The 17,667-nt window shown below is 37.9% G+C and overlaps 1 protein-coding gene across 3 annotated transcripts in view; it reads left to right on the top strand.

Moving 5' to 3' along the window:
- LOC477071 (inhibitor of carbonic anhydrase) overlaps positions 1-17,667 on the top strand; it is a 55,814-nt gene that overhangs the window by 8,023 nt on the left and 30,124 nt on the right. For 2 of the 3 annotated variants that reach the window (XM_038570921.1, XM_038570922.1), the window contains exons 1-2: positions 8,846-8,992; positions 16,524-16,696. In XM_038570921.1, the coding sequence (XP_038426849.1) occupies positions 8,947-8,992; positions 16,524-16,696 (219 nt within the window). In that variant the 5' untranslated portion in view covers positions 8,846-8,946. Of the gene's footprint in view, positions 1-8,845; positions 8,993-16,523; positions 16,697-17,667 lie in introns of those variants that run through there. The other variant, XM_038570923.1, reaches the window with a different exon arrangement.

Raw genomic sequence — 17,667 nt, forward strand, 5'->3', positions numbered from 1 at the left:
TTCATCTTCCCTTGCCATGTAACATATTCACAGTTTATGAGGTTAGGACATGGATATCTCTGGGAGGCCATTTTTCTGCCTACCATACCAGGCTTTCAATTGGAAACAACCTAGTCTTGATTCAGCCCAGCCTCGACTGGTTGAAAGTGATCAGTCCTCATTCTATCTTCTTAGCAGGATAAAGGAGTGAATACACTTTGGAAATGATGGTATATCATCTGGAGCCTCTAAAAAAAACTTAGGAACATGTCTAGTTATTCCAGCAAAAATTAAAAGGCATGCCAAGTGAATTAAGAAACTAACAGAAAAACACACAATATAAATACATTTACAAATAATCCAGATATTGTAGTTAGCAGGCAGACATGGACCTTTAAAAACTATGATAATTAGGGCAAAAGAAAAAATAAAAAAGAAAAATTTGGTGACAACAGAGGAAAAGATGGTGAAAATAATGGAAGAGATGGAGAATTCCATTGGAGAACTAAAATCTATGAAGAGAAATCAAGTGGAAATTCTAGAAGTGAAAGAGGCAGGAAGTTATTCCATTATGGATGCAAGAAAAAGTGTCTTCATGCTTTCAATCTGTCTGATTGGAGCAGCCAAAATTGTGTGGCAAAATACAGAATTACAAAAATATGGAAAGAATTTTTGCAACTCAGAAATAACCTTGTAAATGGCAAAAAGATTTTCTTACTGCAAAAAACAATCTATGTGATTTTACACGAAAAGGCAATAATTGTTGGCAATTTCTCGATAGATGGATTTAACCGCACAATAGATACACAGAAGAGAGGATTAGTAAACTGAAAGGCAGGTCAGTATAAAATATCCAACTGAAGCACGGTGAGAAAAAAAGAATGGAAATATAGAGAAAAAGCATGATACATGTGTGTAGTTTTAAAACATTAATATACAATTATAGAAGCAAAAAAGCAACAGAAAACAAGCAGAAAGAATATTTAAACAATGAGAATTTTCCAAAAGTGCTGTAAAACAGCCCACAACTAGGGTAAAATCATAATTAGGCATAGCATAGTCAAACCAAAGAGTATAAAGAAGATAAGGAGGCTATTTTAAAGCAGCCAGAGAAAAAAGACCTGTTACCTTCAAAGGAACAACTGTTGACTTTGGTTGACTTCTCAACAGGAATTATGGGTAAAAGAAAACCGTAAAATGACATTATTGAATTTGTAGAAGAAAATAACAGAGTGAAACATACTCAGTGGGGAAAAATCTCATAAAGCTATTAGTTAAAAATACTCAAAATCCTGAGAAAATTCTTTGCCAGAAGATTTGTACTAAGGGAAAGAAATTATTTAGACAGAATGAAAATGATCCCAAATGGAAACACAGAAATTGAGGAGGGAATGAATAAAGAGAGTAAATATGTGGTGAAATATAAATACTGACGATATTTGTAAATATTGACTTATTGATATTATGACATTCTAAACTATAAATGTAATTAAAAGTATGTAACAACACAACAGACAAAAGGGAGTAATTGAACTTAAATTTTATAAAGTTCCTAGGATTAGCAAGGAAGTTAGAGGAGTGATAATGTTCCTTACACTATAATAAATATTGTAATCTATTGGGTATTCACAAAAGAATAAGAAAAGAATGTGTAACTAACAAGTGAATAAGAGAGGAAAAGATGGGGTAATTTAAAAATTAATTAGGAGTGACTGGGTGGTTCAGTCGGTTAAGCAGCTGCCTTGGGCTCAGGTCATGATCTCAGGGTCCTGGAATCAGGCCCCAAATTGGGCTCTCTCAGCAGAGAGTCTGTTTCTCCTGAAACCTCTGCCCCAGAGGCCCCCACACCCCACCCCTACTCTCTATGTCTCTCTCTCAAAGAAATAAGATCTTTTAAAAAGTAAAAGAAAATAAAGAACATAAATCAGGTTAGCCAAATAGAAAACAAATAGTAAGGTCTAGATAATAATATATCCGTAATTACATTAAATACCAACGAATTATGTATGCCAAGTAAAGTCTAAGATTGTCAGGTGGAATTTTAAAAATATTTACTATTTATAGAAGACACTCTTTAAATATAAGGACACAACACTGAACACAAAAGGATTAAAATATATGCCATGCATACAATACCTAAAGGAAAGCTAGTGTAACTAATACCAATATTAGACGATACTTTAAGGCAGAAACATTACTAGAGATAAAAAGAGGCTTTTCATAGTGATCGTAAGTATAAAAGCACTAACCCACCAGGAAGATACCACAATTCCAAATAGGTATGCACTCAAAAATAAAATTTTAGGGAAGCCGGAGTGGCTCAGTGGTTTAGTGCCTGCCTTTGGCCCAGGGCATGATCCTGGAGACCCAGGATCGAGTCCCACATCTTTGGGCTCCCTGCATGGAGCCTGCTTCTGCCTCTGCCTATGTCTCTGCCTCTCTCTCTGTCTCTCTCTCATGAATAAATAAATAAAATCTTTAAAAAACAATTAAAAATTTAAAATATGTAAAGCAAAAGCTGACAGAATTAAAAGAATAAATAGACAAATCCACAATCAGAGTAGGGAACAATAACACACCTTTCTCTAGTGCTAATAGAAAAATCAGGTAAGGGGATGCCTGGGTGGCTCAGCAGTTTAGCGTCTGCCTTCGGCTTAGGGCGTGATCCTGGAGTCCTGGGATCGAGTCCCACGTCGGGCTCCCGGTGCATGGAGCCTGCTTCTCCCTCTGCCTGTGTTTCTGCCTCTCTCTCTCTCTCTTTTTTTTTTAATTTTTTATTTATTTATGATAGTCACACAGAGAGAGAGGCAGAGACACAGGCAGAGACACAGGCAGAGGGAGAAGCAGGCTCCATGCACCGGAAGCCCGACGTGGGACTCGATCCCAGGTCTCCAGGATCGCGCCCTGGGCCAAAGGCAGGCGCTAAACCGCTGCGCCACCCAGGGATCCCTCTCTCTCTCTCTCTGTCTCTCATGAATAAATAAATAAAATCTTAAAGAAAAATCAGATAAAAAAATCAAAAAGGAAACAACACAATTGTCATATATATCCATAATGTATTTATGAAAATGCTTTATATGTACTATAAATTATATATAAATGTTTATGTATTATATATACAAGTACACTTTTCCCAACAACTATAGAATACTTATTATTTTTAAATGCACACTAAACAATAAAAAGTGACTGTAATCTGGGCCATCAAACAATCTTCAATACATTTCAAAAGATAACTTAATTCAGAACATGTTATCTTACTATAATGGAACTACACTAGACATAAACAACAAAAGTTAGCTTGGAAATTATAAACACTGGAAATCAGGCAATACACTTCTAAATAAATTATGAGTCCAGTAAGAAACCACAACGAAAATTAGAATCTATATTGAATTAGAATATGTATTTTTAAAATATTTTGGATAATCATAAAGATATATTCAGAAAAAGAGTGCTTATAGGGATATTTATAGCCTTTGATGCATATATTAGAATGGAAGAGAGCCTGAAAATCAATGTTTTTAACTTCCTTTCATAAAAACTAGAACAAAACCAAAAGAAAATCAAGATAATGAAAATTAATGAAATAATAAATGCATTTACAATGAAGAAAATCAACAAAACCAAAAGTTGGCTCTTCACGAAGATTAATAAAATAGATAAAACCTTGGCAGTAAGAATCAAGAAAAAGGAGAAAATAAGAATTACCAATATCAGCAATGAAAAAGAGGATTGTAGCAAAAATCTCCCCACATTAAAAATGTTTAAGAGTTTTCAGGTTGGTGAATGCATGTATGTGCTGAGAAGGTGCTACACTCCAATTCCTCAAGGACAGAAGTTCCTGTGCTTGAGACCCTTTCAGACCTCACCTATGAGCCTCATCATCTGGCTGCTTATCTGTGCCCTTTATAATGTTCTTTGTGATAAACATTAAAAAGGCATAAAGATAATATTGAGAAAACTTTACATCAATAAGTTGGAAATTTAGATGAATTGGAGACATTTTTTGAAAAACAAAATTACCAATACTTGAAAAAACTTGAAGAAACAGAAAATCTGAACATTTTTCTAGGCATTACTGAAATTTAATCTGTAATTGAAAACCTTTCTACTAATAAAACTCTAGACATGAGTGGCTTCACTGGTGGACTGTTCCAAAGATTTAAGAAGAAAATAACATTACTCTTATGCAATGTATTCCAAAGAATAAGAAAAGTGACATTTTCCAATTTATTTTATGAGCTAACATAACTTTAAAGCCAAGCTTATGGGATATTAAAATAAGAGTAAAATTGAAGAATAATTTCTCTCATGAAAAAAGATGAGACAGATGCAAAATATCCTAAACAAAATGTTGGAAATTCAAATTTAGTTGTATATTAAAAGCGTTATACGTAACAATCAAGTGGGGTTTATTCCAGGAATGTAATAGTGGTTTAACATATAACAGTTGGAGTAGTTCATCACATCAACAGAAAAAGGAGGAGAAATCATGTGATAATCTCCATAGTACAGAAAAAAACTTGATAAAAATTCAGCACCCATTCATGATTTAAGGAAAAAAATTAACCAAACCAGGAAGAAAAGGAGCTTCTTTAATCTGGTAAATAATACCTAAAACAAAACAAAACACCAGCAAACATTTTACCTCATGGTGAATTATTGAAAACTCTCTTCCTCATTCACTACTTCTATATAGTGATGTACTGGAACTTTTAGTCAGTGCAGTAAAGGAAGAAAAAAAATTATAAGAACTGAAAAAAAGGAAACAAAGACATTATTCACGAAGGCACCAGGATATACACAGAAAATCCAAAAGAATAATTTATAATTAATAACAGTACAGTCATTAGACTCAAGATCAATATAAAAAGAAGTTGTTTTTTTCATATTCCAGCAACAAACAAATGGGAAATTGAAATCATGGTCCTATTTATAATATCACCCAAAACCAGTTGATAACTGGGAACAAATATAGTAAGGATGTTCAAGGGCTCTAAACTGAACACTAAAAATGTTATTAGGAGAAGAGCTAGTAAAGAAGGCCTAAATAATTGCAGGGATATGCCATATTCATGAATTGCAAGGCTTAATATTGTGGAGAAGTCAAATCCCTCCAAATTGATCTATATTTTTGTATAGTTCAATAAAATCTCTGCAGGTTTTTTTGTTTCTGGAAATTGACATGTCAATTCTAAAATTTACATGGAACTCCAAAAGCCAAAACAATAACAACAATGAAACCCAGTCCATCCTGAAGAAGAACAAACCAAGGACTTACATTATGAGATATCAAGATTTAATAAAGCTATAGAAATTGAGACAGTGAGATATAAGTGGAAGGATTGATCAATGAACAAATTAGAGAGTTCTGAAACACATACACAATTGCTTGATTTATAAAAAAACTTGTACTAAAGTACAGTGAGAAAGAAATCAGCTTTCTGGTAATGGTGCTGGGTCCATTGGACATATACATGAGAGAAAAAATGAATATAGGCTCCTGTCTCACACCATTTACAAACATCAATTCCGAAAAAACATCTAGGCTATGTGGCTTAGTTTTTTCTTCTATGACATTATGCTACCTCACCAAGCTATTTAGTTTATAACTACAGTTTTATAGCACAAATTAAAGGGCTTATAAATCATTTGTTAAATTTGAGGAGACCTAATGAGTGACTATTGGAAGCAAAAAAAAAAAAAAAAAAAAAGTCAGGGCAGCCCAGGTGGCTCAGCAGTTTAACGCTGCCTTCAGTCCAGGGTGTGATCCTGGAGTCCCGGGATCGAGTCTCACGTAAGGCTTCCTGCATGGAGCCTGCTTCTCCCTCTGCCTGTGTCTCTGCCTCTCTCTCTCTCTGTCTCTCATGAATAAATAAATGAAATCTTAAAAAAAAAAAAAAGGCACAACAAGAAATCATCTGCTTCTTTTAACCTAATTTCTTTCTAACATGAATGGAAAATAAATGTCTATGGATAAAAAAAAAAAAATCAGTTCCAGGTGGATTCTAGATCTAAATATGAGGGGTAAAAACTATGAAGCTTTCAGAAGAAAACATTTTCATGAACTTGGTACAGGCAAAGATTTTTTAAACCATATACAAGAAGTGCTAAACATAAAGGAATATGTTGAAATTGGATTCAGAAATATTTAAAATTTCTGCTTACCAAAGACACCATTAAGAGAGTGAAAGGCAAGCCACAAAATGTGAGAAAATATTTGAAATACATCCAACAAAGTTCTCGTAGCTATAATATATAAAGAACTACTACAACTCAATAAAAAATAAGCAAACAATCCAATAGGAAAAAGGGCACATCACAAAAGAAGATATCTAATTTACCAATAAACATTAAGAAGTATTCAGCTTAAAAAAAAAGTATTCAGCTTTATTAGTTATCAGGGTAATTAATATTAAAACAATATTAATAATGAACTTCATGTGCTTCAGAATAGCTAAAATTTAAATAAAATTTAAATTTATATTTCATCCCAAACTGAATATTAACAAGGATATGGGGCAACTGGCACTTTCATACACTGTTGGAAGTAGAAGGAGAGTGGAAGTTGTACAACCACGTCAAAAAATGCAGATATTAAAAGCAGAATATAGGTGTACCCTGTAATTCAGCAATTGCATCCTGTTTATATATCATTAGAAATGCATACACATGTTCACCAACAGACAGGTACAAGAATTGTTATGGCAGTTATTACTCCGTAATAGCCTTAAATTGGAAAAAAAAGAAAACAACAACCAAATTTCCGTCAGTACTCAATGATATATTCACCATTGAAATACCACAGAGCAATGAGAATTGTAATAAAGGCATGCCTCATTTTATTGCACCTTGCTTTATTGTATTTTGCAGATACTGTATGTCTTATTTTACAAACTGAATGTTTGTGACAACTCTATGTCAAAAAAGCCAATAGGTACTATTTTCTGCAACAGCATTTGCTTGCGATGGGTCTCTGTGTGTCATTTTGGCAATTCCCACAATATTTCAGACTTTTTCTTTATTGTCATATTTGTTACAGTCATCTAGGATCAGTGATTATGACTCACTAAAAGTTCAGGTGATGGCTGGCATTTTTTAGCAATAAAGTATTTTTAATTAAAGTATGTACATTTTTATAAACATAATGCTAGTGTACACTTTTTAAAAAGTTTTATTATTTATTCATGAGAGACACAGAGAGAGGGAGAGACAGGCAGAGGGAGATATAGGCACAGGGAGCCTGCTGTGGGACTTGATTCCAGGACCCTTGGATCATGACCTGAGCCAAAGGCAGACACTCAACCACTGAGTTACCCAGGTGCCCCAGTTTTATGTTCTTAAGGCCCAATTCTGAGGATGCTTTATTACACAAGCCTCGGTTCGTAGTTTGACTAATTGTATTGCCAGTCCCCAAACTTAATTCAAGGAAAGTCTATTTAAAATGTATTTAGTGCAAAAGACTTGAACCAATACTTTATACAAGAGGGCACCCAAATAGCCAATATGCTTATAAAAAGATGCTCAATCTCATTAATCATTAGAGAAACTCAAAATTACAGTGCAAAACCAGTAACATTCCCATTAAAATATTAAAAATGTGGAGCAACCAAAATCTCATACTCTTGGGAGTGTAAATTGGTTTCATTTTGGAAAACTGTTTGGCAGTATATATTAAAGTCAGACATACTTCTACTTTATGACCAAGCAATTACTCTTCCCAGAAATATCCTGCAGAAATGCGTACCTACATGTCTAAAAGACATGTGCTAGAATGTTCATTGCAGCACTCACTGGCTCTTTAGAAGAGCCCAAACAAGAAACTACAATTACCAACAGGAACGATTAAAGTACAGGATAATATGCAGCACCAAGAACTCGTAAAGGACAGCTATACACGACATCATAGAGGAATCTCACGAATACAACCTTGAGTGAAAGAAGCCAGACACAAAATTGTATGTATTGTATGATTCCATCTCTATCACATTCAAAAATCCACCGAGTTCATCTTCGTTGTTAGAAGTCAAGGTAAAGTATATCTTTGTGGGGGGAGATGGGAGGCAAGTGGAAGGAGTCACCGGGGGGCCATCCTGGCCTTGTCAATGTTCTGTTCCATGATGTGGGTGCTGGTTATAAGGCTATGTTCACCTGGCGATAATTCATCAAGTTGTACACTTAGGGTGTGTGAAGTTTTAGGTATGTTTACTATACTTAAACAAAAGTTGTTAAACTTTAAATTTTCCCCAGGTGGAGCTCACAGACTTCAGAAGGACTGGGCTGCAGGCCGCAGGACCAAGCGGAAGCAGCCCTCTGGGGTTCAGCATTTCACCTGACTTTAAGCCTTCAGCAGAGGGTTATAGGAAACCCTGTCTTTTGGGCGGGGGTGGGGGTGGTGGGGTGGTGGGGGTGGTAGAGGGCTTCCGGGAGGGAGTTGGAGTGGGCAACCGAGGTGCTGTAGGGGGTAGAGTCTGAGGATCCCTGAAAACTGTGTGCAAAACATTGTGTGTACGTGCACACATGCTTTCTTGGGGGGAGAGTCCCCAAGTTTCACCCTGTAGACTGCCCCCCACCCCATTCCTCTGGAGCCTGTGATTTCCAAACATCTAAGCTGCTTGGGCTAGGTGAAGATCAGGGGACTTCTGTTCTAGGCGCTCAGTCCCGCGGGCTCCCAGGTGGCTTCCGCTCCCACCTGTGGCCCCCCGACCCCGCATCCCGAGAGCAGAGGTGCAGCCGCGCAGCTCCCGGCGGGGCCTCAGGGGGCGGCCTCGGGCCGGCGGCAGCATAGCGCGCAGACTTGCCGCCCTGCAGCCGTGGAGGGCCCGGGAGAGCTCGGAGGTGTGGCAAGGGTGACCCGCCCAAAGGCTACCCCGTTAGTAGGCGGATCCGCCCCTACCCACCCCCCCGGGCACGCAGAGCCTGCCTGGGCGCCGGGAGCTGTGTCAGTGTCCGGTGGCCGCCGCGATGATGAGGCTCCCCATCTGCGCCCTGCTGTGTGCGGGGACCCTGGGTGAGTGCGCACTGGGAGCCCGGTGGGGTCTTGCCCTTCAGGACCTGGACTGGGTGTCAGCGGAGGGTCGGCCGCAGCGGGACCCTGCACAGCCTGGGTCTAAGGGGTCCACAAGCAACCCAGCACCTGGCTGGTCCCAAAATGCTTCGGCTTGTGGTGTAGACAAGCACCTGACAAACTTCTGTAGCCTACAGCAGGGGGCCGGATCCAGCTTGCCCACCTGATGTTGTGCAGCTGGATGAGCGAAAGATGATTTTTACATCTCTAAATGGTTGAAAGGAAATAAAAAGAACGACTGTTTTGACACATGAAAATTACAGGAATTTAAAATGTCAGTATCCATAAATAAAATTTTATTGGAACACAGTCATGCTTATTCAGGTTAAGTATCGTCTGTGGTTGCTTTCCCACTTTGGGGACAGAACTGAGTCATTGCTACCGAGACCGCATAGCCCACAAAGCCAAAAATACTTATTAGCCCATTGCTGACAAGATTTATGACACTTGGCCTGGAAGCTACTGATCCTGTTCACAGCCAAGGAAACAGGATTAGAAGAGGGAAGGGATTTTCCCCAAGGGCTCATGGCTCTGTGTTGGTATTAGGCGGGGGAGGGGCTTAATGTCAGGTATGCTTGACCTGTCTGGTATCTAAGGAGAAGAGTTTTTCCTGCTTGGAACTGTACAGCATCTCCCATCCTTATCATACAACAATGAGGAATGTATGGGAAAAGTAATCATTCTAGAATAGGATCCCCCTGCCACCCAGTTTGGTGTGACTCTGGGCCATCCCTTGACCTCTCTGAACTGGTTTCCTCCTCGGTTGGGTAAGAATTGCTTTTTCATAACCAACACTGTGAAAGTAGAATGAGATAATGTACCTAATGACAGAGCTCTAGACACAGGTGAGTTATCACTGGTAAAAATCCTGCACATAAATGTAGGTGGCCCCTTCCTGTGTTGGGCAGGGGGAGCCAGGGTTCTTGGCTGGGTAAGGTAGGTAATGGTACACAGTTAATGAGCTCATGCACGTGGAAAACGCCGCAGGGGCACCTGGGTGGCTCAGTGGTTGAGCGTCTGCCTCTGGCTCAGGGAATGATCCTGGGGTCCTGGGATCGAGTCTCGTATCAGGCTCCCCTCTGGAAGCCTGCTTCTCCCTCTGCCTGTGTCTCTGCCTCTCTCTGTGTGTCTCTCATGAATAAATAAATAAAATCTTTAAAAAAAAAAAACAAACAAACCAACCGGCATGGTTCAACAGCTATCGGTTCTTGCCCTGGTTCTGTCTGGCCTCAGGATGTCTTAAATAACTTCTGGAGTGGTCAGGTGTCTTATCTGAGGAGAGGACTAACTTGGGAACATGAGAAGGACAGGCAGGAAGGGCAAGCTGTGCCATGGTGGGTCCTCCCAGGCCTATGCTGCCACATAGGGCCACAGAGTGAGCCCTACTAGGGCTGGGGAAGGCTGGGAACGTAGTGTACAGCTGCGTTCCAACTACAGCCACCAGCAAATCCAGAGTGAAGCCCCCTGCTTGCTCCCCGGTTCCTTCTGGATAGGATGCATGTTGTTTTTTCTTCCTCCATCTCCTCTCCTGGCAATGCCAGGCACTGCCCAGTAGCTCATTTCCCAATCGGCTCTGTATTTACAAACCAGAGACAAGAGCTGCCTGCCTCCCCCCATCTCCACTGCCCACAGTCCTTCCTACTGGGCACTGGATGTGGATCAGGCTAGAGTCTAGGATGTGCTTTCTTCAAAAGTCAGTGTTTTCTTTTGACAAAACAAAAACTCTTCTGATGGCAAATGACAGAAATGCAACCAAAATAGTTTAAGATTAAGATCAAAAGAAGGGCGTTTGTCATTAGTAGACCTTGCAAGAGCCAAGGACCAAAGGTTCCCAGACAGCCTGTATGTCCACTTTGGCCTCCACCTCCTACCTCAGCCTCTCTGGAGCTTAAGAGATTTCTCCACACAGTGAGCATGTGACCACTACCAGGATCAATCTGAAAAATCCAGAGTGGGTGCTGATCACCCTTTCTTGAAATTGTCACATGGCTGGCATGGAGTGTTATTGAATTGGCCTAGTCTAGCTGGCTTGCAGTCTCTCTTTTTTAAAATAATTTTTACTGGAGTATAATTCACATATAATAAAACACACTCATTTTAAGTATACATGTGGTCTAGTGAATTTTGACAACTATACCTATCCATGTAACTACCACCACGATCAAGGTACAGAACATTTTCATCACTCCCAAACCGTCCTCTTTCCAGTCATTCCCACTTTCTGCCACTATAGGTAAGTTTTGCCATTTCAAAGAAATGGAATCATACAGTACACAGTCTGTTGTGTCTGGTCTCAGCACAATCGTTTAGAGACTCATTCACATTGTTGCATATATCAAAGTTCATTTTTTTTTTATTGATAAGCCGTGTTCCATTGTATGGTTTCACCATAGTTTGTTTACCTCTCCACTTGTTGACTGATTTTTAGCTTGTCTCCAGGTTGGGGATATTATGAATAAAGCTGCTGTGAACATTAGTGTACAAGTCTTTGGGTAGACGTACATTTTCATTTCTTTCAGGCAAATTTCTAGGAGTAAAATTTTCTTAAACTAGTTAAGAAAATACCAAAATTTTTTGAGTAGTTGTACTGTTTTACATTCCTGTCAGCAATGTAGGAGAATTTCATTTCCTCCACATCCCACCCACACTTTGTATTGTTAGTCTTTTAACATTTAACCCTTTTAATAGGTATGTTATGGTATATAACTATGGTTTTGCTTTGCATTTCTTTGATGAACAATGATGTTGAGCATTTTTCTATGTTCTTACTGGTTACTCATATATCTTTTATGAATTATGTATTCAAATCTTGTCCCATTTTTAAATTGGGTTATTTGACTTATTATTGAATTTAAAAGCTCTTTATATATTCTGGATACAAGTCCTTGGTCACACAGATGTATTGCAATTATTTTTTTCCAAGTTTATGGCTTAGCTTTCCATTTTCTGAATGCTATCATCTGAAGAGCAAATGTTTTACATTTTGATCAAATTAACAAATTTAATTTTTTGATTTGTATGTTCTGTGTCCTCTCTAAAAATATGTTTGGCAACCCCCGAAGTTGCAATATTGTCTTTTGTTTTATTTTAGAAGTTTTATAGCTTCAGCTTTTGTGTTTTGGTCTATGCTACATTTGTAGTTATTGTGTATGGTTGAAGTAAAGGATGAGATTCATTTTTCTCACATGAATATCCGTTTATTCTAGGACTTGTTTTTGAAAAGGATATTCTTTCTCCGCTGAATTACCTTAGTAGCTTTGTTGGAAATCTACTGACCCTATAAATGTAGCTTAATTTCTAGACTCTGTTCTGTTTTATTAAGCTCTATGTCTCTCCTTGTACCAATATCACACTGTCTTGATTACAGCATCTTTATAATAAGCTGATTTCTTTCTGTTTTTTTTTTTTAAAGACTTTACTTATTTATTCACAAAAGACACAGAGAGAGAGGCTGAGACATAGGAAGAGGGAGAAGCAGGCATCCTGTGGTGAGCCTGATGCGGGACTCAATCCCAGGACCCTGGGATCACTCCCTGAGCCAAAGGCAGATGCTCAACTGTGCCACCCAGGGGTCCCTAAGCTGATTTCTTATAAATATAAATAAATATAAAATACCTGATTTCTAGGTAGAATAAGCCCTCCAACTCTATGATACTACTTCAGTGTTGATTTGGCCATTTAGATATTTTGTGTGTCCATATATGTTTTTGAATTGGCTTATTAATGACTATAAAAAGGGCATTTAGTCTTGAAATATTGTAGAGTTTGCATTAAATTATAGATCATTTTGAGAAGTGTTAACCTCAAAAACAAAACAAAACAAAACCCTGTCAATTATTTTACCAGCAAAAATGGGATTATTTGGGAATAGCAGAAAGTTACATTTCAGGACATGCAAGCTACAGCAAAACCATAGGCAAGACTAGAGAACAAAAGACAGGTAAATTTGTTTTTTTTAAAGAGAGAGAGAGAGAGAAAGGGAGAAGTTGGTTAAGGCTATAATAAACAAAAAGTCCGATGAAGTAAACTGGGAATTCTGAGTGTAGTGTGTTTTCATTGGCTGAGTTGTGACAGTCTCTCATTGGCTGGGCTGTTGCCTGGCAAGGAGAAAATTTCTTCCTCCTGCTGGGGTAGTAAAGTATAGGCTTCTTCCTGTTAGGAATTTAGGGTACCTCTCTTCCTACTGGGGTTTGCGATTGACAAGGAGTGTTAGTCAGGGTATGGGAACTGTCACTTCTAGCCTTCCTGCTTTTTTATTTTATTTTATTTTATTTTATTTTATTTTATTTTATTTTATTTTATTTTATTTTATTTTATTTTATTTTTTAAAAATTTTAGTCATTTATTTGAGGAGGGGAGAGTAGCAGAGGGATAGGGACAAGCAGACTCCCCACTGAGCACAGATCCCTATGTGGGGATTGATCTCAGGACCACAAGATCATGACTTGAGCTGAAATCAAGAGTTGAATGCTTAACTAACTGAGCCACCCCTGCTATAATTTAAATGAGGTTTTCTTTACTCAGTTTCACAGAATTGGCAACACTCACAGGAGTGTTGAGTTTTGTAGTCTATGAGCACTCTGTATGTATTTATTTAGTCTTCTTTCATTCATCTTAGGAATATTTTGTAGTTTTTATTGTGCAAGTCTTATCAATAATTTGTTATATTTTGAGTGCCCAGGTGGCTCATCAGTTAAAGTATCTGACTCCTGATTTTGGGTCAGGTCGTGATCTTAGGGTTGTGAGATCAGCCCCATTTTGGGCTCCACCCTGAGCATGGAGCCTACTTAAGATTCTCTCTCTCCCTCTTCCTCTGATCCTCCATGTGTCCCTCTCTCTAAAAAAATAAAAATAAAAACTAAAAATAATTTATTAAATTTATCCCCAGATGTTTCATATTTTTTGGATGCCATTGTAAGTAGTATTTAAAAATCTTTCATTTTACATTTTTTCTTTTTAGTATTATAGAAATTTAATTGATTTTAGTATATCAAGTCAAACCCTGTGAACTTTCTTTTTTTTTCCCCTGTGAACTTATTAAACTTATTTATTCTAGTGGCTTTTTTGTAGAGTCCGTAAAACTTTCTATATAGACAAACAGGTTATCTGTGAATAAAAACAATTTTGTCTTCTTTTCCAATCTGTATCCCTTTTATTTCTCTTTTGCATCTTATTAAAATGGCTAAGACTATGTTAAACAGAAATAATGAAAGTATTATCTTTGCCTCTTTTACACTTAAAAAAGAAACTAGAAGGGCAGAAACTAGTTTTAATCATTTGGACATAAGCATGGTGGTGATTAAAAACATAGGCTTTTAAAAAGGCTTTCCCCAAAAGTGTATACCTTTGAAAAAGGAAAAAAAAAACTGTATGTAGTTGGATACAGTAGCTCTTTGTATAATTTAGCCTGCTTACAAAGCTATTTTCATTTATAGAGTTGTATTGTCTCTACTGCTATCAGTTATTTCTGAGCACAAAATGTTTCAGCAATCTAGATTAGCAAGCAGAGTAAACATGCTTTGAAAGGCTCAAAATGCAAATGTAAGCTAATTGACTCCAAACTATGTTGCACAAGGGCGCTTGGCCTCTATAGTTCCATTCCTAGCTTGCTCTCCCTTCCCTGGGTTGCTACTATCAAAGACTTTTTCAGATAGAGTTGAGGGGCTCCATGTGTCATTCTGTCTTTCATATGGAATTCTGTCAAAGGTAATTTGGCATCTCCTGTCCTCTTTCTTTTGATATTTCCTACTTACAGACAGTTAAAAGGCAGTACAGATTTTGGAGTCAAACAGACTTGGGTAGTTCAATACCCTGGACTTCATAAAAAATGAGGAGCTGCGGGATCCCTGGGTGGCGCAGCGGTTTGGCGCCTGCCCTTGGCCCAGGGCGCGATCCTGGAGACCCGGGATTCGAATCCCACATCGGGCTCCCGGTGCATGGAGCCTGCTTCTCCCTCTGCCTGTGTCTCTGCCTCTCTCTCTCTCTCTCTCTCTGTGACTATCATGAAAAATAAATAAATAAATATTTAAAAAAAATGAGGAGCTGCTACTGTTGTAACTTTCATCTTCTAGATTTTATTTAAAATAACGTTTGGCTCAAATTAGTACTACAGGTTTGTAAAGAGCATTTTGCCTTTGTAATATTCTCTACACTTATTAATATAGCTTAAAATGCCAGTGAAATAAACATGCACTGATTTTAATGCTCCAGCAAATAGTACCATGTGAGGTCAGAGTACCCAATGTCAAAAGAAAGAGTAAATCAGTAGGCTCAAGATTCCTTCCCATAGGTTTCTTTTTTCTTTTTCTTTTCTTTTTTTTTTTAATAATTTTAAAAAATTTTTATTTACTTATGATAGTCACAGAGAGAGAGAGGCAGAGACATAGGCAGAGGGAGAAGCAGGCTTCATGCACCGGGAGCCCGATGTGGGTGGGATTCAATCCCAGGTCTCCAGAATCGCGCCCTGGGCCAAAGGCAGGCGCCAAACCGCTGCGCCACCCAGGGATCCCTTCTTTTTCTTTTCTGAGGTGATGTTCACTAACGTCCGATCAGTTACTTAAAAGTGTACAATGCAGTGGCATCTAATATACTCACAGTGTTTTGCGACTATTATCTCTAATTCCAAAATAGTTTCATCACCCCCAAAGAAAAACCTGTTCCCATTAAGCAGTCAGTACCCATTCTCCTGTCTTCCAGTCCCTGGAAACCACCAGTTTGTTTTCTGTCTCTCTATATTTTTTTTTTACCTATTTTACATATTTCATGTAAGATGAATCATATAATGTGTAGCTTTTTATATTTGGCTTCTTTCACTTGACATATTTTTGGGGTTCATCAATGTGGAGCATATAGAAGGATTTCATTCTTTTTATGGCAGAATAATATTCCATGGAATGGATATACCGTATTTTGTTTATCCATTCATCCATTGAGGTTCTTTTGGGTTTTTTTCTGCTTTTGACCATTGGCAACAGTGCTGCTATGAATATTTGTGTATGTGTATTTGAGTACCCTTTTCCAATTCTTTGGGATATATACTGAGGAGTGGGATTTCTGGGTTATATAATTCTATGTTTGACTTTTGGGAGATGCTTTTTTTTCTCCAAGAGGAAAGGCACAATCAGAGAAATGGGATCTGAGAATTCATGTGAGCCATGCAGCCAACCCAATTTTTCTCTATCCCACTCAGCCAACCCTTTACCTGTCTTTATTTTTATTTTTATTTAAGATTTTTAATTTATTCATGAGAGACACCGACAGAGACAGAGACATAGGCAGAGGAAGAAGCAGGCTCCACGCAGGGAACCTGACGTGGGCCTCGGTCCCGGGTCTCCAGGATCACTCCCTGGGCTGAAGGTGGTGCTAAACCACTGAGCCACCCAGGCTGCCCACCTTTACCTGTCTTTAAACTCTTCTTTCAGCAGAGAAAGATGAGAACTGTGTTTTCTTCATACCTCTGGCCTCTGTCCCCTAGGGCTGTGTCTGGCTGTTCCTGGGAAAACTGTGAGGTGGTGCACTATCTCAAATCATGAGGCCAGGAAGTGCTCCAGTTTCAGTGACAATATGAAAAGAGTCCTTCCAGAGGATGGTCCTCATGTCACCTGTGTGAAGAGAACTTCTCACCTTGAGTGCATCAAGGCCATTACGGTAAGTTACAGCTGCCTACAGGAGAGTGGAAGAAAATTCATACTTCTTTTCTCTGTGCTTGTTATTATCTATTGCTTCAGAAGAGTTTTCTTCCTGCGGGAACTAGACTATGCTTTATAGGAGAAAGAAGTAAGCTGAAGACGTGAAAGTACAGGGACTATGTGTAGAAAACAACACAAGTGCTCAACATTCACTAATAGTAAGACAATAATAGTAATGAAACAACTAATAGAGAAGGATTCAGTGAAGATGCCTGCAGTAAAGCAAGGCCAGAATTGCACTGGAAGAGAAATCCATAAACAGCCAGAAATAAACAAGAAGTACTGTATTTTAGTACAATAAGTGATGATGATACAGTAAGTATCACCATTATTACTTAAATTTGTTTTTAGAATTTCCCAGGAAAGATACAAGATACAAATGCCTATGAGATAGAAAGAAACAAAATATCAATATTTACAGTTGATTGCATGCCTGGAAAGTACAGTGGGATCAAGAAAAATACTACTATAATTCATTATTAATGAATAAATTAGTTTGGCAAAAGAAACATATCACAATGTCATTTTCATATTTAACGGTCATTAGCTGGGAAGTACACTAAAATTGTGACACATGTTCATTTAAAATAATAAACTATAATTCTAGTATACTATAATATATTCTACTATAATATAATAAAAAAACATTCCAGGAAAAACAATCATATGAGAGATGTGCAAGATTGTTATAATACAAAAGTCTAGGACAAATGAGCAATATTTATTAATAAATTAAAACATGCCATATTCCTAGATGGGAAGACTAAATATCATATACTTGCATATTTTCCCAAAGTTAGTAAGTTTAACATAATTTTCATCTAAATATAATCTCTTAAAAAGAATCAATTAAATAATTATAAAATCCTAAGAAGTAGCACATGGATGAGAATATAAATAGTATTATAAAAAGAAAATCAGCAGTAAAGG

The sequence above is a fragment of the Canis lupus genome, chromosome 23 (genome assembly GCF_011100685.1).
Source record: "Canis lupus familiaris isolate Mischka breed German Shepherd chromosome 23, alternate assembly UU_Cfam_GSD_1.0, whole genome shotgun sequence".
NCBI lineage: Eukaryota > Metazoa > Chordata > Mammalia > Carnivora > Canidae > Canis > Canis lupus.